General features: G+C 38.3%; 1 protein-coding gene across 2 annotated transcripts in view; it reads right to left on the bottom strand.

Moving 5' to 3' along the window:
- Positions 1–22,984, bottom strand: part of ELP2 (elongator acetyltransferase complex subunit 2) — a 58,929-nt gene that overhangs the window by 5,076 nt on the left and 30,869 nt on the right. For both annotated transcript variants that reach the window (XM_087930688.1, XM_026701027.2), the window contains exons 15-20: positions 22,423–22,518; positions 22,247–22,304; positions 9,247–9,319; positions 6,277–6,469; positions 2,370–2,491; positions 853–992 (exon numbers count right to left, since the gene is read on the bottom strand). In XM_087930688.1, the coding sequence (XP_087786814.1) occupies positions 853–992; positions 2,370–2,491; positions 6,277–6,469; positions 9,247–9,319; positions 22,247–22,304; positions 22,423–22,518 (682 nt within the window). The remainder of the gene's footprint in view (positions 1–852; positions 993–2,369; positions 2,492–6,276; positions 6,470–9,246; positions 9,320–22,246; positions 22,305–22,422; positions 22,519–22,984) is intronic.

The raw sequence follows: 22,984 nt of genomic DNA, 5'->3' as shown, positions 1-22,984 counted from the left end.
TGTGGAGCTGGGGTGGGCGTGGCCTGCATGTGGCACATCCGGCCTGCAGGCCGCCAGTTTGATACCCCTGTGTTAAACCTTAATCTAGATCAGGGTCCCCAAACTTGGCAACTTTAAGAGTTGTGGACTTCAACTCCCAGAATAGCTGGCTGGTCCTTGGAGACCCCTGATCTAGATAAATGGCAGAGGATGCAGAAGTTATTAATCAAATTATTAATAGGCCACCCTAAGGCAGGTGTGGGCAATCTTTTTCTTTCAAAGTCTACATTATCTCAGGGATAAGGGGGTAATGGGTGGGCCAATCCATTTTTTTTCAGACACTTTTCTTTTTTTTCTACCCTCTTATTGTCATTTGTCAACAGTTCGTTGTTAATACAGGGACACAGAGCTGTGACAGAGGTTTGGATTTGTCTCCAAAGGCGTTTAACGTAAGATCAAAGGCCTCGTGAAATTAAATGAAACCTGACTGTTATCCAGTCTGTTCTAAAGAAAAGTCTGCATCTATTTATGGATTGCTTTTAGTGAGAGGAGAAAAATCCTCAAACCCTATAGAGGTACATACATAAATATTTGCATAAAGTCATAATCATGATGGCCTTGCCCTTATATATGTAGCATTACATCTAAATGGCATTAAGCTTCCCCCCCTTCCAACTTATGTTAGCCCCTTACTCTTCCTATAAGGCTTAAGGTTACAAGAGAGTGTATGCCATTTAACCATTATGACCTAACTAAACTCTAAAGCATAGTGCAAATTGATGAAGATTTCTAGCTTTATTTTAGGCAGCTGACCAATATGGAATATTCTGACTTAATGCGCAAGGAAATCTCCAGAATACAAAAAATACATACCTCCCATCAGAAGCAAGTGTATGACTAGCACTAATTGCAGTAACCGAATCACCAACATCCAGGACTGGTGAACAAGGCTGGATCAGGGCCAAATCCTTATCTTTATTCTCCTCTGGTAAACATTTACCCCAGATCACAGCCTGATTGAAGTACAAAAATCAGTCACGTTGAAAACGGGATGCTACAAAGCATGTGAATATACATATACACACCCAAATACCAAAACCGTAAAGCAAACTGAGAAGAATTAACTGTTCTCCTAAAAAGAGGGAGAGAAGTTTGCATGAGCCCACTGATGATAAATCCTCGAAGTACATGAAGTACATGTTCAGTGCTGTTACTCAACCAGGTCTTTAAATTAAAATTGGGTGATTCCATATAAACAGCAACAGTGATCTCAGTTATAATAAACTAATAATTCACATTTAAGTACATCAACTGGTTATACAAAAACATCACACTTGAATCATTGGTATAATTCAATATTGAGAGCAATATTGAACAAACATCTTTCTATTTAGCTTTATGATGCTGAATTTCATAAATCCACTTGCATACTTCAAGCACAACTCCTCATCATGCACTTAGGACAAATTTTTTTACCACCATTCTGCTAAACGTCTGACATATTACACTTTTCTCCAAAGATTAGCAAGAAAGCAAATGTTCCACCCCGCCTCAATTTTTTTTTTTTTTTTTGCAGAGGAAATGAAGAAAGGGGGATCAATACTAACTACAATTAACAGTCTTTTAGCAAACTAAGTGAGAATTTGTCAATCCTTCTATATCTGAACCACTGCTAAAAAAGAAAAATATGCTGCATTAATAGTTTTGGTTAACATTGTCCAGTGGTATCAAGAAAGCCAACTAAATATATTATGACATAAGTTTTTGTGGGCAAGAATTTCAGAAAAGGAGGGCTTATACCCAGTGGGATCTGGGGCTTTTTCTGACTGGGAGTGGAACACTAGCCTGCTATTTCTCAGCATAAGCCCTAAAATAGGTTTAGCCATTAATTAAAAATCAAAGAAGAGTCAATCACATCTAAGAAGAAATATCAACCAATCCTAAACCTTAGGTCTTTCTAAAAAAAATGTGTTATAACTTAACATGATCACTTGTGGATATTTGTCCAAATAGTTCAAAGGAATGAAAGATAGCCAAAGGACGTAGTCACAGAAAGCAAGCAGTGTCTGACTATAGTTTCTTCATTGACAATATATTTAAAATTGGGGCATCTTCTTCAAAACCAAACGTTACTATAATATCGAACATGCTCAAAAACAACAGCTGTATCTATAAGCTTTCAAACTATTTACAGCCTGAGCACTGATGTACATATTATCCATTCTTGCCTTGTAAAAATGATTCTGAGGATTTCCTGGGGAAATTGGGTTAGGAGAAAATAAAATGCATTCCAGGTTGTTCACTCTCAGCTTTACGTGAAGTACATGATGAGAATTTTAAAATCAAACTAGAGGAAAAACAACCAAAAGGCAGCCTTTGAAATGCATTACCTTTTTGTCCCTGCTTCCAGTAATAAAATAATTGCTATCTGGAGTCCAATCACAGGTCCAAATGATACGACTATGCACAGCAATGTTCTTTCCTGTGGCTGCAAAGAGGCTGAACACTGGGTCTGCAATGACACATCAACAGAAAATACGCTTTCTTGTTGCAGCAAACAGACAACTTTCCAGAAAATCACATCACCTCAAAAATAATGAGATGTTATCAGAAATCTGAAGCTGGGGTGCCCTCCCATCTTCTCTTCCAGATGGAAGACACCTCCTTTTGCAAGGATGTAGACTGGGCTTCCAGATGTTGATTATGCATCCTAGATTATGTACCCTAGGAAAATAAAGCTTGCTAGCAGCAGAAGAATATTTCTGGCCATCTGGACACTGCTGATATATTTATATTTAGTTCAGATTGTAGTTCAGGTTGTTCATATCTCCTCTAAGGAATCCTAGTGTGAAGATAAGGATAAACTGTGAGACCTGCCAGACAGAGCTTTAAAACCAAAGCAAGAAAGTTATGGGCTCAGACCACCACAAGCCAGATGTTCTTTCTCCTTGCCTGGAAATAAGTCAAAGCCACTTCAAACTTAAATAAAGGATTGTTGCAATCTTAATCTCAATCTGTCTCCTTTTCTCACTTAAGGACCCCTCTCCCCTTATTTCCACATCTTCTTCAATAAGGATTAGATTGAAGCTGTGATACCTGAAGATGAAGTGGGTACGTAAGCAAGGTGGACAAAGGCCAGGAATCTTGTCTGAAAGATTCCTTGGGGAGTTCGTTAAGAAAGAACCAAGTTGTTAAAGAAAAAGCGAAAATGTCACCTGAACCAGACAAAAGTAGTTGGGCCTGACACACAGGTAACCCCTCTCTTTCCCAAAATCCAATCAACAGTTACCAAACTTGTAATTCAAGAAGGGAAGAGTAGCTGACAATCTTGTCAATCACCAAGCAAGGACTTTGGGAGATAAAAGGGGTCCTGAAAACCCCTCTCCTCTCTGAGTCATCTTTAGATCCAGACTGACAGCTTCCATCCCTCTGGCTAGTGCCTGTCAGCCTTGTTGAGAAGGACATGGGTAAGCGTAGATGAATATCTGTGTGCACATGTGAGGAAGACATGTGAGAAAGATGGACATTGTAGGCAGTAAAGATTTGCTGTTACTTTAAATTCACTGGGTCTCTGTATATTCCGAAGAACCAGTTGTACCTCAGTGTTTGGTGGAAAGTGGTTTGACTGTGGCTGTTGACCAAGGCAGTGAGTGTATGAGTAAGTGATCGATCATAAGCCAAACTGGGAACACATGTAACAGTACTTTATTCTGAATTTTAGGTGAGGACCTCCTGTTTAGGAGCCTACTGAGTGCATCGGTGTGGTCTTAGAAGATTTATGAACCCACAACTCAGAACAACTAGTGTTCTTGTATCCACTCTGATACAGCCATACTCTCACACTCAGTCTCTGGCTTTTGACCCTCATACCAACTCTGGGCCCGCTTTGAGACTAGAGATGCTATTTTATGCTTCACTATTCCTTTGAGATTAGTGGATAGGCTTAGCCAGGCTTTGTATTCCGCTTTTATTGCCAGTGTGTTCTTTTACTTGCTATGTCTGTCCTCATATCTACTTGTCTCAAAACAAGACAGTCTTTAGGAGTGCTATTGTTCTTGAAGACACCTATAGATCAATGAAGGAATCATTAAATTCTGCCAAATAGCACTCAATATATTCTGTTCATTTATCTACAATTTCTGTCTTCCCTTTAAAGCAGTCAACGTTTCAGAGTTATATTCCTGGAACCCAACTCTTTTTATAGACATTCTACTCAGAAATCAAGTAATTCATTATGTATGTACATTAGCAAGTATCAGACACCTTCTGAATGAAGTGGCAGCTGTGTCACTAATGGGGTCAATAAAGTTGTCATTATGTTTAGCAATCGCTCATCATCATAATGATATCATTAACTTAAAAATATTCTAGGTTTCCAGTGTGTCATTTAATAGTCAAACTATTGCCAGAACTTATTTCACCTGGTAACGCAAAACGCAACATTTTGAAGGCAGAAATTCTCAAATCCTGTGACATTAATGCTCTCTAAAATTGTCTAGGAATGAACAGGGAGAGTCATCACCACAGAAGTTTATTGGGTAACTTTGAGCTACGCATTTTCTCAACCCAATCTCCTTCACAGAGTGGTTGCTTCGAGGAAAAATAGGAGAGGAAGCACTTTATGAGATGCAAACAACAGAGAAGGCACAATTCAAGGGTCTGAGACAAGGTGGCACTTCAGTACTCTATTAGATGGAAGGGACTCAGAGCATACCCTCCCTGTTAGAACTGGTGGGGTAGGCAAAAGGAATGAGGGACAGGAGGTCCCGCAAATAGCCTGATCTTATGCCTATAAGGTATTATAGGCAGTAACCAATATTATGAACTGAGAGCTAGTGCAGCTTGGGGAGCCATAGAAGCACATTAAAAGAGACAAAAACTGCCCATTCTGGACCAGCTGCAGCTTCCAAATGCTCTTCAGCAGCAGCCATGCAGAGTGCATAACAGTCATTCAAAAAGGAAGTCACTAAGTCACCATGAGCAAACCGTCCTGGTCCAAGAATGGGTGCGAGTGGTGCACAAGACAAACCTGCACAAATGCTTCCACCTGCTACAGCTACCACCTGCTCTTCTAGCAGGCACCATAAGTCCAGGAGAAGTCCCAAATTTACACACCAACTCTAATTAGGGAAGTGCATTTCCAGGCAGAGTTAAGATGGAAAATCTCAAGAGCTGGGGGAGGAGGAGGGAGTGTAAAACCCACAGTCACTGTGTCTTGTCAGGGTTAAGCTGAAGCCTAGGATCCCCTATTCGGACCCGCCCCTCCCGCCATAGCCTCCAAGCACTAGGAGGGAAAAGAGTCACCCTCTCCATTTAAGTGATGAGTAAAGTCTGCACCAGAGCTCCAGGAACAACCCCAAGCTCCTTCTGGAGCCCAACAGAATCCATCAAGTGCCTGGAATGGATTGTTCAAATGAGACAGACACTCTCATTCATCAATTTCAAGAAAACAAAGAAGAATATTTTCTTGCCTTAACTTGGCTTCTTTTAAACTACTTACAAAAGAAGAAAGATGCTCCAGGCAATTTTTCCCCCCAATGCAACTAGACTGAGATAACAATCCCAGCCCCTCTCTCCCTCCTCCCCACTTTCAACGGGATGCTCAGTGCTAGTAAATCTTCCTTCCACTCTTGCAATTTCTTCTTTGTTGCAAGTCATCGCTGTTCCTTCACTTAATTCCCTCTGCAGAGTGGATGTCAGGTGATGTGATCAGAGATTTACACAAAAACCTTACCCGCTCCCACATGATTACACCTTTTTTTGACAGACACAAATGTGATGTGTTAAACAAAACTCTCAAGCTTCACTGGATCCAACATACTTTTGCATGAAACCTAATTTCTGATGTGGATTCTAACATATTAAGGAAGGCTTTGTATTTGCAGAATTCAAATTAATATTTCTGCTTTTAAAAAGTACATTAGCCTAAAGCCAATATATTTATTTTCCCATGCATTAATATCAATGAGAGCAAACACCATTAAAAAAAAATCCCAGATACAGCAATGTATTATTGCAGCTACTACATTACACAGAAAGCTTTTCCAGATACTCTCAAACCAAAGAAATGCAATTGTTTCACTTTTAGAAATGAAAGAACAGAATTACTTCAAAGCATTAAAGCCAAATTAAAACAACCATTCAACATTTTATACATCTTGGTTCTCATTTTTTTAGGAATACTATTCACACAAAAAATCTTATGAAGGAACTAAAATGCATTATTTTAAAAAGGTTTAGACCCTTTTTCTTTAAACAGTTTAAAAAGCTGCATCCATTTTTAACCATCAATCTTACCTGAGTCTCTTGCGTTGATATGATTAGATTTCCAAAGTGACCAATTTCTATCTCTTGAAACTGCTAGCAAGAATTTATCATTTGGGGAAAAAGACATCTGCGTCACTGTCAGATTGTGGAAAGGTAAGCTCTGCAATTGTTTCCAAGTTGTGGTGCTCCACAAAATAATGGCTGCATATTCTTTTTTAGAAGCCTGTAAAACCAAAAAAGGCAATACTGAAAACAAGCAGACACAATCTTGAAAAAGGACCCAAGGCCACACTGAAGCTACAGCTCTCCAAGGGTACTTAATTGTAACTCCATTAAGGAGAAGCCTAAACTGGAGTTGATGGTAACTGTAGAACAACAACCAGTTAGGCATGAGGTTATAGAAAGTTACTACAGTGGTTAAAGGTTAAAGAAGGGCAACCCATCTTCTTAGGTCTAAAAAACAATTTCTTGGCAAGAATCTTACCTACACTTTTTTGTTTATTTTAAACTATTTTTATGGAAGTGAATGCTTGTTTGTTTATTATTATGAATGTTCTATGCCTCTTCAAACATTTGACTCTGAGTAGTTTATAAGCAAGAACATATAAGGGTACCCAATAACATTATTATGAGGAAAAACTGGCACTCATACCTAAAAATAAAATCAAAGTATTTTGTATCATCAAACAGAAATTCATTGCATACTCAAGTATTTCTACCCACTCTCATCCATGTCCTCAAAACACATTGAAAAGGCCATGTTTTAAAAAGCTCCCTGAATATTAAAAAAATGAGTGTGGGATAGAATGCTTCCCAATCTTCTCTTGTTGCAACTCATGAGGAAGCATCCTCCATACACACATTATAGTGTCTACCTGTGAGATGACAAGGGCTTAACCAGCACCTTCCTCTGTTGAAATGATTGTACAGCTAAAGCGTCATGAAAAACTGCTATCTACAGCTTCTAGCACTTGTTCTCACAAGTGATCAGAGTCTGGACTCTAAAACTATAGATCAGTTCTTTTCAAGGGAGCACAATCCTATCCAGAACTAAAGCTGACATTGTTATAAACTCGGTTTTGGAATCCACAGCCAATACATGCAGGCCAGGTATTTGAATCTTAACCTGCTTTTCCCCATCCAGGCATAAGCAAGATCTGAGAAACACTTCTACCCCATAGTATCTGAGTTAGAGATGCATAATGATACTGATCTCCAAATCTCCAAAGGATTTCATATAGATATTAAATAAGGTGAGAGGGTCAAGTCCTGAAGTTTTCCATCTTGGAGTGCCAAAAGCTTCAGTTTTTCTTCTGTCATGGACACATGATAGGAAAAGCCCCATTGGGAAAATCAATAATGAAAGAACAGTGTTCCTTCTTTGAGAATTTCATAGAGATTCAGGATACTGTAGTTACTGGAATCAATAATTGCTAAAAGATTTAGTAGGATTAGTAGAAGTGCATTCCCCCTCTCTAAGCCTCATCACAGATCATCAATGGCAGCAACCAATGCAATGTCCTTCTCATGCCCTTGCCTGAAAACTAAATTAAAAGGATACAGATAATACTTTCAGCCCAGAACCCTTTGGAGATGGCCACACCTTCCCAATAACCTTTGTTGATAAGTGGAATTATGAAACTGGGCAATAGTTGTCCAATATAACTAGGTAGTTTCTCTTCCTGGGAATCCATACAAATCTAGGTGGGATTTAAACCCATAATGTTAGCCTCACCAAGCAGATCAAGCCAAGAAATCAAATCCCCAGGAAGGCTAAAACTAATTTTACTGAATGACTATAACATCAGAAACTTGCAACACTAATTATGCTGCACATCCTTCTCCCTTCTTATACCAAAAGGAATTATGGAATTGTCTCCATGAATTACTTCCAAATATTATCTCATTGTTTGGGACTTTAAAATCTCTCACTCCCTTTTACTTAGGCAATGATTTGTGTATCTCTCTTTCAAGATCATTTTCCTTATTTTCTAAACATATCAGCACTGCTCATCTCCCAAAAGATCTCCATTTTTTTTCAGGATCAAATTCTTCCCAGATAACACAATTACACATGAACTCTAGCACCTGTTAGGATTCTTTCAAGATGGCTTCTCACTCCGAGTTGATGCAAAGGTTTTTGTCGGTGAAATACTCTGCTATTAATGTGTCATATGGACTATTGTTCCTTAGTTGTGTCCAGACACATTTCTTCGTTTGCTTATTCATTACATTGGTACTCTGCTGCAAACAAAAATACTTCCGGCATATCATTTGCTTTTCCATCCCAATAGTCTGATTAACCATTTGTAACAATTTGTAAGTTACATTTTGAAGCAGAAGTACTAAGACTGGAATAATACACATTTTAATGACATAAACTCTCCTACTTAAGAACTAATTGTAATTATATGAGCAAACAACTACAACAAAACCTTACAAGTGATTTATGCTTTTTCTACAGTGTACTAGGATAGAATACTATTTGCATCAAAATTGTAAGGTCTGCCTTGGCTTTTGAAAATCTTTTCATTTTGCCACATATACTATGTACCACTGATAGAATATAATTGAATATAACTGAAATCCTCTGTGAAATATTTTTATTTAGGGATTTTTATTACATTTTTAAAAAAATGTATCATAGCTGTGGCTTATTTTCACTATTTTTTGAAAAAATGAATAATGTCCCAACATTAAATCAATTATCCAGAGCTGCCAATTCTTAATATTCTGCTGAGAACATTAACCTCCAGGGGCTACTACTTTTAGACTTGACGGATTGTTAATATTGAATATATTATATTATATTATGTATGTATATGTTATATACATAAATACGTTTGATACATATATGTATGTGTGTATATGTCTATGTCTATGTATGTACATATCTCTATCTCTATCTCTATCCCTAAAACCATTCAACACAGTGAACAATCAGATATTTATCACTTTGGATGTGAATTTCAAAGCTCCTGTTTAAAAGTATTTTCTTACCTTACATGCAGAGGCTATCACAGTGCCTGAATTATTGCAGGCAACACAAAAAATTTCATAACCATGTCCATATCTAAAACAATAAAGAAAATGAGATTGTAAAAGAAAAAGTAATCTCGAGTGCAAGATTCATACATTATTAATCAATTCAAATGTTTTGAAACTTGTTAATATTCAGTGAAACAATTTACCAGTCCATAAGCCCTGCATCTTCTAGAAGAAGCCTAGACATAATTTAGGATGCACATTGTCAGCCCTACAAAGTAACCCAGACCAACAAATCACTCCACAGGAAGGCTAAATCTACTGTTATTTAGATCAGGGGTGTCAAACTCAAGGCCTGGGTGATCAGACCTCCGCAGGGCCGCCCTGGAAACAGTGAAGGACCAGCCTGCAATGCCTCTGCCAGGAAAATTGGAGCTCAGGAGGGCTGCACGTAGCTCTCCCGAGCTCTGTTTTCACTGGCAGAGGGCTGCAGGAGGCCATCACAGCCAAAAATGGAGCCCATGAGGGGTGCGTGCAGCCCTCCCAAGCTCCATTTTCGCTGGCAGAGGGCTACAAGAAGCTGCCGCAGCCAAAAATGGAGCTCGGGAGCCTGTTTTCACTGGTAGAGCACTTAGGGTTAGGGTTAATGATTGATGTCGAGCTGGCCACACCCTACCTGGCCACACCCACCCTGGCCTCCTGAAGTCAAACACAACCCTGATGCGGCCCTCAATGAAATCGAGTTTGATACCCCTGATTTAGATTGTCTATAATAATAGAAACTTGCAAGTGTGACTATGCTGTGTCTCCCCCTTTTTATATCCATGTGACCTAAGGAGGTGTCTGAGCCATTTAACCCATCCTTTCTAATTGTTTTGAACTTAAATTTTTCTCTTCATTGCTTTGGTAACAAATCTGGTCTAGCTCTATTAAGGTCATCTCCTTTATTTTCTATAGTCACCCTCATTTCTTGCATATCTATTGTTGCCTCATTTTGTTAGGCTTGATAATTGCATCACTAATATCATTCATGAACTGAAGATGTGCTCCAGAGTACATCTTACATTACCCTACGGTGTAGCATTATGGAATATATTAACCATATTTCAGAGAGATCTATTTGCTTTCTCAGATCACATCTTTGAGCAACTGCTAACAACCCTCCAAAGAATTGTAGAGTTCTTGATCTACTACTTGAAATAAAAGACATATAAACATGTATTTCAGCTAATTAATAAGTTCATCTGTCTGATGTCTGAACAGTGTAGAACTACTGATACTTATTCTTTTATTTTGTGCTATCTCTCCTCAAGCCTCCTTGGAAATTTTCTAGCACAAAGGAAATAGTTCAATCTTAGGTATCTTTTGTTTTCTAGCCACTGTTACCTACTGTCTTTTTTTTTTCTTGATAGGTAGTTTGGGCAAAGCATAAAAAGAAATTAAAAACTAATCATAAAAATAGCCAAGACACCATAAAAACCAACAAGAAAGAATAGTTAAAAATAGATTCTTGCCTAAAAGCTAACTAATCATTGTTATTTTTTTGGAGCAACCTATGATAGCACTCAGTGTTACATGAGAACACACTCAAGATTCTTTAGTAATGTAGGGAAGGAAGCAGAATATTGGGAGAAAAGCTTAAAAGTTTCCCCTGTCCAGTTTTGACTGACTCAAAATATATTTGACCAACTAGTTCAGTCCATAAGAGGATAAAAATGAAACAAATCTATCCCCCGAGTTTATGAATATGAGAAAAAAAAGCTTCATGTTGGTATAGCCATGGCCAAGTTACATTCTAAAAACTGAATGGTCATAAGACAATGGTAATATTCTCCATGATGGTAAGGTACAGCGGTGGGATTAAAAAATACTTACTATCAGTTCTGTGGACGTGGCTTATTTGGTAGGCATGGCTTAGGGTCATGTGACTGGGTGGGCCTGGCTTGGTGGTCACGTGACTAGTTGTGTGGCTTGGTGGTCATGTGACTGGGTGTGGCCAACTCAATGTCACTCACGTCAAGGGGTGCCTCGCCTGGCCCCTCCCCTCCCCTCCCAGTCATTCCTTGTTACACCCAGCCACAACATATCTATAGTTCTGTTAAATTGTTGTACATCTTTTTTTTGACTTTATTATCTACATATTATAGATGTACTTTCATGTACCACTGAAAGGAGGAAATGGCTCACATGCTTTGCCCAAGAGGGTGATAGGCAACAGGCTTTTAGGGGACTGCCAGAAAGGGGGCATTTTCCAAAGCACCAGAAGGGAAACAATGTATTTTCCAAAGCACCAGAAAGATGGAAACTGAACAAAGAAAGAAGCAACCTAAAAGTAAGGAGAAACTTCCTGACAGTGAGAACAATTAACCAGTGGAACTGCCTGCCACTAGAAGTTCTGGGTGCTCCAACGCTTGAAGTTTTTAACAAAGACTGGATAGGCATTTCTCTGAAATGGTATAGAGTTCTCCCCAAAGTCCCTTCTAAGTGTTATTCTGTTATTCTGACACCTTCCCAAGACCTCTATTCAGATTTTGGCATCCTCAAGAGTTTTTCTGCCTGAGCAGGGGATTGGACTAGAAGACCTCCATAGTCCCTTTCAACTCTGTTAAACGCACCCGTATTTATGCTCTGGAATATTGACCTGAAAACCCTGAAAAATACCTGGGCAAAAAAAGGCAGTAAAATCACTCTAGGTGTAGGGACAGTGCAAAATATTAATATATGATAAATAATGGAATAATTAAAAATAATAGCATAGAGTTTTCTTTCTCCCTGCCCTTCCTTCTTCTTTTCTTTCTCTCTCTCTTTCTCCCCCTTCCTCTTTCTTTCTTGCTCTTTCTTTTCTTTTCTTTCTTTCTTTCTCTCTTTCTTTCTCTCTCTCCCTCCCTCCCTCCCTCCCTTTCTTTCTTTCTTTCTTTCTTTCTCTTTCTTTCTCTCCCTTTCTCTCCCTTTCTCTTTCTTGCTTTCTTTCTTCCTATTTTTCTTTCTTTCCCTTTTTTTCTCTTTATTTCTTTCTCTCCCTTCCTCTTTCTTTCTTGCTTTTTCTTCCTTTCTTGCTCTTCCCTTCTTGCCCTTCTTCCTTTCCCTTCCTTTCCTTCCTTGTCTCACACACACACACACACACACACACACACACACACCTGGTCTCGGAAGAACTTATTGGGCGAACTCCAGAGCAGCAAGCGGCAGAACAACGAAGGAAGCAGCAGCCCCGGAACATCCATCCGTCCTCCCTTTTGGAGCACACAGACAGTGGCAGGGGCGGCGCAGCTATGGGAAACCCCAAGAGTTCCTGGCCTCTCTTTTGGGGCACAACAGCGGTGGCAGGGGGCAGCAGTGGGGACCCAGTGGCGGGGGGGCAGCAGCAGGGGCCCAGTGGTGGGGGGGCAGCGGCAGCAGCCGCGCGGCTATGGGAAGCAGTCCCAGGAGTTCCCAGACTCCCTTTCGGGGCACAACAGCGGTGGTGGTGGGGCAGCAGCAGGGGGCAGCGGCAGGGGGCAGCAGCGGCAGCCCCGCAGCTATGGGAAGCAGTCCCAGGAGTTCCTGGCCTCCCTTTTGGGGCACATCCACCTCCCCTCTCAGCCTCAGCACAGCAGAGAAAGTGAATGGAAAGCCATTTGCTTTCTCTGCTCTGCTGGGGCTGAGAGGAGCAGTGGAGGTGCCCCCGAAAGGGTGGCCGGGAACTCCTGGGGCTGCTTCCCATAGCCACGCTGCCACCAGCGTTGCCCTCCCCCCACCCTCTGGACTGACCTGAAAGTGGCGCCCCACCTTGGCCTCCTCCCGCCCAGTGGGGGGGAGGCCTGGAAAGGCCCTGTGCGGTGGGCAAGGGCCTACCGCAATTCGCAGGCTTACCTGTGAGCAGGCAGATCAGGGCTGTTCAATTGGGGCACAGGCACCACATGTTGTGTGACATGGTTAGGCAAGCCACAAGGGCCCAGCATGCCACATAGGAAGGGAGGAGTGACTGGGCGGCACAAGCGGCGGGCACATGAGCTGCGCGAGTGAGCAAGCATTGGGTAGCCGGGCAACTGAGCAACTGGTGAACTGGTTTGGGGGCATGGCCAGCCAGAAGTTACTACCGGTTCGGTGACCCACACCTAATCACTGCTACCAGTTCTCCCGAACTGGTGCGAACCGGTTGAATGCCACCTCTGATATACACGATTAATATTAGTTTTTAGGGCTATAATACCAGTATTTTGGACTTTTCACTTTGCATTTTCTTTACAATTCAACTGTAGTGTGACAATTATACTGACAGGGTTGGACTTAGTGGCCTGAATGGCTTCCAATCACATGATTCTATAAAAATTACTCTAAAATAACATTAACTTTATATCTTGAAATAAATAAAGAACTTTTCATATAAAAGTAATTCAACCTCTTATAAAAAAAAAAAAAAAGAGGAAGAAATAAAACATCTATATTCTTAACTATGTATATTATTATATAGAAAACCCAAAAGTAGAAAAATAACACAACATATTAATGAGACTCATTAACAACTCATATCTGCATCATAGAACAATTCAGTAACTAAACTGCAACATCTTAATAATCAAAGATGAAAGTCAGTTTGACTTTCTGGATTTATGGGATTCAACATCTATTTATAAAGAGTATAAGCTTCCACTCATTGTTTATATTGTAAGTTGGTCGCCTATGATTATATTCCAGAGTATTTTCCCTTTTTTCTCTCTGACACAAACCACAGAAAATTGAGCAAATATATTAACATTGAATCTACCAATGAATATTGGTCAGCTGGCTTAATATGTAAAAGGAGATATTCTTCAGAAGATTTGACCTCTAGAGATTTATGGAAAGAACTTGGACTTGGATCTCCAATCCAAAGCAGATCATAAAGCATTGTTATAATATGATTACTGACCACTGAAGAATCGTATAGCTGACTTTTTACTCGATGAATTTTTAAAACCATTTTCAAAGTCCGCATTAGATTCTACATTGATGACTCAAACAAGTATTTAATAGGGAAAAATAACTGAAGCAAAATTATCTCTGTGCTGGTGTAACTGTACAGTTGGTATATTAATCAGAACTGTTACAAAATTATCTGCTCATCAGTAAGACTATTTGGGCCTCTAAATGACAATGAATTACTTATTTGTATGTAGAATAAATAGATTATTGTGGAACAATACTTTCATAATCACATAATGTCAAAATAACATCTTTTAATAGCAACCAATTATGCATGCAGCTAGGAGTTGTGACATATTAACCAAGTGATATAAAAAAGTATAGATGTGTGAACTACTCCTTATTCATACTAAGGTAACCAATGTTAATCAAACATTTGAAGTATACATGAATACCAGAAACAAAACTCCAAAATCTGTAAAGGACATCTAATTATAAGTATTAAACACTATTGCATAAACAATGTGATTGAAATTCTATATAAAATATATATGTGATCCATTGTAAGCATTTCAAAGTTTGTATTTTCACAATTTGATCTTTCCAATCTTTTGGTATATTTTTAACAATGTTATCTATTTAAATATTTATAAAAATTAAAAATTAATTTTAAACTATGATGCTGAGACTTCAGTATTCTCTTACAGACATGCAATTGCTAAATGGTCTATTTTTGGACAATTATTCCAAACTTATCTGTTTCTCTGCTGCTATGGCAACTTTCAACCTACATTTTACATGACTGCACATAGCTGCTTTCAAGATTCTTTCAAGATACAAATACAATGAGGAAGAAAAAATATTTTCCTTTTGCTTGTCAAAATACCTTTGTAACTTCAAACAGGAACAGTAAAACTCTTGAGTTTTAAAAATCATTTGGGTTGTTATAGAAAGTAGACTAATTAAGTGTGATTATTAGACTCCCTCCCATCAAACGTCTCTTGCAAGGAATTAGCTGAGAGGTTTTAGCTGAGAGGTTGCTTACAAAAGAATTCAAAGGACTGTAACTTGTTGAGAAATGAATACCATTGTTACAACTATCCAACAGGAGAAAAGTCTTAGTAAATACTAACTTACATAGAGAGTTTTGGCCACCATTACTTACTTTCTCTCTTTACTAATTTTAGAATATCAGCAGGATAGAATCTTCTGATTTATACTGCATCTGATACTTCTAATTAGTTTCCAATTTTCTTATTAATGTTCAAAAAAGTGTTATTTTTAAATAAAGTTTTTTTTTTAAAAAAACCATAGTGCCAACAGAAATTCTCAATTACTTTTAGCTAACCAGATTTGGAATTTGTTGTGAAACAAGACAACAGCTCAAGTGGGTCAGGAAAAGAGACAATTTTAAATCCATACTTTAAAAGCACAATTTTAAATTCATAGTTTTCTTATGGGATAGCGAAGAAAAGAGAGGCAAATCCAAAATCAAATAATAATTTCTCTTACTGTCAGAACCTATACTGGATTCAAGTGGTGCTATCTGGGAAGAGATATTTTCTTCTACAGACTTTCTGAATGGAGTGATGCTGTACAAAATCTGTGCAGCAGTATGCATTGCCTTGTTTGCAGATAACAGCTTGCAATTTCCAGATAACAGCAGAAAGATGGCAGGCAGAAGGCCTATCTATGCTGGTGAAATGAATTGTTCCCTAACTTAAATTCCTGCAAGATAGGTTTGCTGAAGGTCTTAGTACAAGAAACCTACCAAATGAGGCATAACCACACAATCATTCAGGTACAACCAAGTATGACAATTTCAGGGATTTTATATCAGTGAGCTGTTGTGTGATATCCATGTGCTCTATTCACATAACGATCATTCACGGTCATCTCTCAGGGTGCTCAGCTCTTGTGTCTCTTAAGAGTTTTAAACAATAAGAAATGGTGAGTTCAGTAATTTGCTATTTTAAAAAGGCAATAGGGATTGACATTAAGTATTCAAGATCAAACCAATCCAGCAATAGATGAAGTCAGAAAGAATGGTAGACACATTTCACCAAAAATCCTTTTGGTGTTTTGCAACTAGCCTCACTTATTATGGCAGTCATTACATGCATGTGTGTACACAAAGATAGACAAACTCAATCATGTTCTTCCTTATAAGCCAAAAATTAATTATCTTTTGATTGTGCTATTTGAAAGATATAAATTCCTGCTTGACTTTTTTTTGTGAAGATTTTGCTGTGAAGGAAATTTTTTTGAATCAGTTATGAGGAATTTGTCATCTCATCAAGGATATCCTTGAGGACATCTGCCAGACATTAGATAGTGGACATTAGTTCATAATGACCTCCATTTAGAAGCTAGACCACTTTTGCTCTTTCAAGGAGTATTTTTTAATCCTAAAATATTTAATCACCTACAAATGTTCCTGCTTGGATACTTTAAATGCCTCCCTTACTCTAGCAGAGATAATTGTTTTACCTCAGATCTCCTGTGAGTTTTCAAGAAAAGTAAAAAAAAAAAATTCTTCTCTTGTTATTGTTTTAATCAACTGAGTTGTTCTTTTGAATTATAGATCGCATTTGAGAACAGTAATCAAGGAGATTATTCTCTGTTAAAACAATTGGGTTTTATTATTTAGCTCATTGAGAGTTACATTATACAAGTGCAAGCTAAAAAGCTGGATATTATTTATTACTTTGGAACCTATGTTTGTACTCAAATGTTCAAGTAACATTGATTAAAAAATAAAATGCAAAATTCAATAGACGAGAATACATGTAGCTCAAGATTGAACTGTAGAGTCTCTGGAATTCTCCGAGTGTAGTTGTTTGTTTGCTGATGTTTCATTATCTGACTAGATAATAACATCAGTGTGAATAATTATGGGGTTTGTAGCCCTTGACTAGGATATCGTTTTTCATTTGAATGTCAAGAAACGACCAAAGAGAAAACCTTATTCTTACCCAGCAAGGACAGAGCAAGCTACCATGTATAAACAGGAAGAAAACCCCATATTCACTCATACCGATGATGTTACCTAATTGGGTAATAAAATGTCACAAAATGCAAAATATTAAAATCACAGATTAATATGTATATTAAAAGTAAGCCAAAATTTAAATCTGCTAAAAAACATATCTCTATAGAAGTTTTGACACATCGAAAAAGTAAGGCTAGGAGAAAATGATCTTCTGACATCAGGGCCCTCTTCAAAGGACTTTCCTACAGATCTTACTGACCGGATGAATTCATAAAAGAAAAAGCAGCCTCTCAGAGAGGCTTCTTCTGAGAGAGGGCATTTAGGGCTCTAAAGGCTAGTAATAATTTCTCCAATGGTACCATGTAAAGAATTAACAACCAGTACAAATGTCATGAGATCCCTGTGTCCTATATCAGTTAGCAACTCGCTGCTGCATTTAATTTGGAATCAAATGCAATTTACAGATACAAGTGCAACCTGTGCAATTCCATTTACAGTACACTGTAATACTGTAGTCTGGACAGGATGGAATCAGGATGCAACCTGCTAGAAATAGATTTCGCTGAACCTCAGCAAGGCAAAGGAGATGGGGTTAGACTTCTGGAAAAAGAGAGAGGAACCCGTCCCCCTTTACATCGAGGGGAGCTGTGCGGAGAGAGTTTCCTCCTTTAAATTCCTGGGAGTCTACCTCAGCAAAGATCTTACGTGGAAAATCAACACAACTCAGAAAGGCCCAACAGAGACTCCATTTCCTTAGAGTCTTGTGAAAGAATACCATGGTGTGGTATGCTGGCTTGACAGCAGCGGATAGAAAGACATTACAGAGGGTGGGGAGCACAGCACAAAACATCGTGGGCTGTTCCCTGATACCATTAGATGACATCACTAGGACTCAGTGCCTTAGAAGAGTGAGGAAAATTCTCAGGGACAACTCAAATCCCAGTCAGCACTTCTTCCCTCTCCTACCATCAGGGAGGAGATATAGAAGCATAGCCAGCCGCACCAACAGGCTGAAGAACAGTTTCTACCTGTGGGCTGTCAGACTTCTGAACAGAAAATAACTTCATGTCAACATAGTATGATAGACTTGCAGGGCCAGCGCACTGTGCAACAAGGTCACATAATGTAATAAGATTGGGACTGGGTTAGGAACTTCTATCCTCACTGTGAGTTGTGTTGGGGGGTGCACAAAAGGAGGCTCAGCCAATCTCATTGTACACATGTTGTACTCTGACAATAAAGGTAATAATAATACAAGTTAACAGGTAACTGTTATCAGACCTGAACAATGGCCACAGATGGAGCTTCAGCTAGAAAGGGGTTCTATGATGCAGCCGCTATCTGTGAAATTAGTGGCAGTAGAGAATAGAGAAAAGCTGCCAAACTGTGTCAATTTTTTTCAAAGGGCAGAATGATCCTATCTAAAAAAGGCTCAAATTCAATCAATGTCCAGTTTTCTATGGTATCAATAGCATCTCTCCCTTATTTGGGTTTAATTTCAACTTGTTCTTCTCATTCAACATGGGTTTTTTTAAGTATTGTTTCAAGAGAATATCGGTGTGGAAGATAAGTTGCTCCTTTGCTGCAGAAGAGTCTTACTGGGGAGAGCAGCAATATCAATAATTGCTTAACTGTATCCTTTATTTTGCTTGCAACAAGGAACATCCTGTTTTTTAATTGTCACTGATATATGAGGCCCACTGGTTGTAATGGTATGTGGAAATAATCTTGGGTGGCAGGAGTTAGCTCCACAGTCCAAACCATTACGCAAAAGATATCTCAGCCTACGGAAGAAAAATGGGTATGGAAAGCATCTCAGAAGGGATCCTCTGTAGTTTTCCAGAAAGACTTCCAAGATTTTATTCTGTAATCTTACAATAAAAATAGTGTGTTAGTATTCATAATTTGTGCTTCTTGTCCGGACTATCTGAAAGGGCTGACACTGGTCTACTTTTATCCAATAATTTCCCTACAAACTGCTTCATTTTGTACTTTACTAATACGATGCCCTGAATTCCTCGGCAAAAGATGAAAAGTAATGAGTGAATAATTAAAGGGTCCACAATCTCTGCCTGCAACCATCATCTTAGAAGAAAGGGATGGCAACATTATTAATTTGTTTCAGGAAAAGGATTAGGAAACCTTTGTAACTCTTATGGGCTGTTTAATTTGCATCTTTAATAAGCTCAGATGAGCAGCTCTGGTAATAAAAGTTTACCCTTGGATTGCTAGTTAAAGATGATCATAAGAGACAATCTTTATATTAGATAACTCATTAGAGAGAAAAGGTCAGAGAAATGGGTATCAAATATGAAGTTTAAATAAACTAGGTAATGCTGTACTGAAATGAACAGATTATGTTTTCCTATTATAGGGACTGTCTCATAAGTAAGGGATGTTTTCCTTCCAAAGTGCCAGGTTGGAAAAGAATGAAAGGACAAAGCTATATTTTATTTGGATGTGAGTATCAAGGAAAGGTAAATAGGAATGGCAAAATGCATGCAAAATATTAAAATAAACACAAGTTTCTTTTTCTGCTCAAGAGTAATGAAATCCCAATTTTTTTCTTTAACCTTATTCAGTTTCCTATATAACCAGAGATAAAGAAATGTGCCTTATTATACAGAGAAATTTTAATGATAATTATGAAAAAGGTGGTTATGTTTAAAAGAAAAATAAAGTGGCTTAATGGCAATGCAGGCATTATTTACTTATATTCTGTCTTGCTATGAATGCAAAGGAAGTTAAGAGTAGCTGTAAATTTGAAATGGATCCATGCATGTTGTTAAAGAAACTTCCAAGCTTCTTCAGAAGTCTTGCATGATTGCCCAAGACAGATGAATGGAAGGGAGTTCTCCTTGAAATGAACTATTGAATATGGAAATATTACCATGTCAAACTCTTTGCCAGGCATAGACAGCTCTGGCTAAGATACATATTTGGCCTTTGAGTGGCATACTAGGAAGTTCATTGCAAAAGTTGTTAAAACTGACCAGTTTTGATTTGATTTGTATTTAAATATTAAATATAACTCTTCGTGTATTTAATTATCCCTTCTGTCACATCAACAATCACAATCACAACACCCTTTTGAAGGCACTGTAGGCTACAAGTGAGTGCTGAGACTTGGGGCCTAAAATTATGCACTTGTGTATGAACAACCCAGTTGCTGTGAAGACAACTTTCTGAGTTATGATTGTGGAGACTGTGTATTATTCAAACTTTGCACTAAACACGGACCATACCCACTGGTATTATCCATTGGTTGGGTGGCCAATAAATTTAATAATATCAGAACTGATAGAACCACAAACTAGATAAAGTAATAAAAATGAAGACGCTAAAATGCTCTGGGACTTTAGAATACAAACAGTCAAGCACATACCACACAATACCCCAGACTTGAGAAGCATGTGCCACACAACATCCTAGATGTAACAACTATCGAGAAGAAGGACAAAAAAAGTCTCAATAATGGACAGCAGAAGAGAAGAGAAAAAACTGGTGAAAATCACAAAATACAAACACCTGCAAACAGAAGAATGACTATGGTAAAAGAAAGCAAAAATAGTGCTAGGCTTCCTTTTGGTGAAATCCCCAAACATCTGGAGTTCCATTTGAACACCGTCAACATTAATAAAAGTCACAATTGATCAATTGCAAAAGGCAGCTTAACTTGGAACAGCTCATATCCTGTGACAATACCTTTAATGTTATCAAACAACATCTCCCTATCTCAGATCCTTGAGAAGGACACGATAGGTGGATAAAGTAGCCAAATCCAATTTAAATATCTGGCTGACTGTATGACCAATCATTAACTAACTGATACATAATACTTAAGCATGGGTACAGGAAATGTGGTGAATATTTGTGAGTCTGGTTTACATCTAAAAGGCAAGGCCCCAAAGAAGTACATTATGAGGCATTATACCTCCGAAAGATCTATGAATGTCTAAAAGTCTTGATGTCTTACAGTATTGTTCACACTTCAGTTTAATAGGTGGGTGGGTGGAGTTTTCAATGCAACAGAATGTGGGAAAGAAACTATTTAACATGACTCAGGATTCTGAGCATCTATCTGTCCAGCAAGATAATTCTCCCCCCAAAATGCAACAAGTGGAGGAATTGAGAAAGTAAAATTAATGAGATGGGCGGGACAGACTTGAACATGGGCCAAAGGCTACGGAGAAGAAAATTCCAAAAGAAATTTCCTAATGCAGCAGAATTATTACTTAGACTGGAATTCTATTCTAAGCCTCCTCCTATGTTACTCAGAGTGGAGCATGTTCAGCCTGTCCTGCGTTTCCCAATGACACGTACATACAAACACACAACATGAGCGGAGAACATGAACAGACACACCTGCAGCTCATTACTTTGTTATGCAGAAGAAAATTCAGATGCCTCCTATGCCTGCTCATGTGGTAAGAATATGAAAAATAAATAAATCCGGAAGCCATTTTCTTCATGCTTTCTTTACCTCTATTACCTCTATTTCTATTACTCTCTTTTGCCAAGAACAGGCTAAAATTTTCCATGTTTGGATTGGTATTAGAATTCAAATGGTGGAAATACAAGAAAATTACTCTAATAAATCTTTTGCCTACTAAGCCTGCTAAAAGGCTTGAAGCATAAAGTAGCATTTCCCTTTGTTCACAGCTCTGCATTGAGGTCTTTTCATGAAGTGTGGGATACAGAAGCTAGTTTTTTTAAAAAAATACAATCATATTATAATATGCTAGTTTTTTAAAAAAAAATACAATCATATAATCAACTCCACATTTAACAGGAAAATTGTGCAGGTAGTCCTTGCTTAGCAACTAGTTGCTTAATGACTGTTCAAAGTTACAACTGATCTTCCCAGAGCTAATTATGACCGATTTTGAAGTTCTGATAGCCATACCCACAGTTGCAGGATCACATTTTGGATGTTGACAACCAGTTTCTATTTACAACTGTTCGCACTGCCACAGTTACATGAGTCATGATTTTTGGTGTTTGCAGTTTCCAGCATTTACTTCAATTACAGTCATAAGTTGTGAACAAACTGTAAAATTGAAATTACTTGAAAACCGAGGACTTTAAATGGTTTCCATTTTGGAGGTATGTTTTATATCTATAAACAAAGTAACTTACAACTTTTGAGTTTCAGGCCACAGTGTATTCTGCAAGAGATGGTCTTCTGTGGGAGGTTCTGAAAGAAATAATTTGATTCAGTATTGGTGTCCTTATCCTGAACTGGTCAAATTGTCAGCTGTTTGAAGAACCAGCTTTGCTCCAGGATTAGGTACTGAATTTAACATATTGCATACCTGAAAGATTACATGGCTGAAAGTAATTTTCACGGTACTGTCTGGAAGAATTACTGAGATTTTCTTCTTCAGTTGTTTGAGCTCTTGTATCTGCAGCTGCAAACGTACAAATGTTATTGCTTTAAAAGTCACCAAGTATGAAATCTGCAAAAAGACAGCATCCGTTACCAAGCACTAAACAGAAAGAAACAGCTCCAGCTTCAAGATAAAAAGAGTCAAAAGACAAGTTAAGCCATAATATAAACAGCATGAGAAGGAAAATCAGAAGATATTGCACTGCATGTTAAAATAATTGGGCCTCATGATGCAAACCATGACAGGAGCTGGAATAAGTTAAACTCTCATAACAGGATGAAAGAAAGAAGCTGGTATAACAATGCATTCAGATTTCCTTACACTCTTAAAAGGGATCATGATGGAGAAAGTGCACAGTATGAAAAGATAAGATGAGTTAGAACCATTCATTCATTAATGATGTATTCTTCAAACTGCTGGACTAGGAACAGGGACAGCAAAGTTCTAGTCTACTCTCAGTCAAATATAATGAACCAAAAGAAAAAAG

Source organism: Pseudonaja textilis, chromosome 3, assembly GCF_049901715.1.
Source record: "Pseudonaja textilis isolate UNSWEBS1 chromosome 3, rPseTex1.2, whole genome shotgun sequence".
NCBI lineage: Eukaryota > Metazoa > Chordata > Lepidosauria > Squamata > Elapidae > Pseudonaja > Pseudonaja textilis.
Note: the sequence above shows the minus strand (reverse complement) of the source record. Positions and strands in the feature narration are given on the sequence as shown.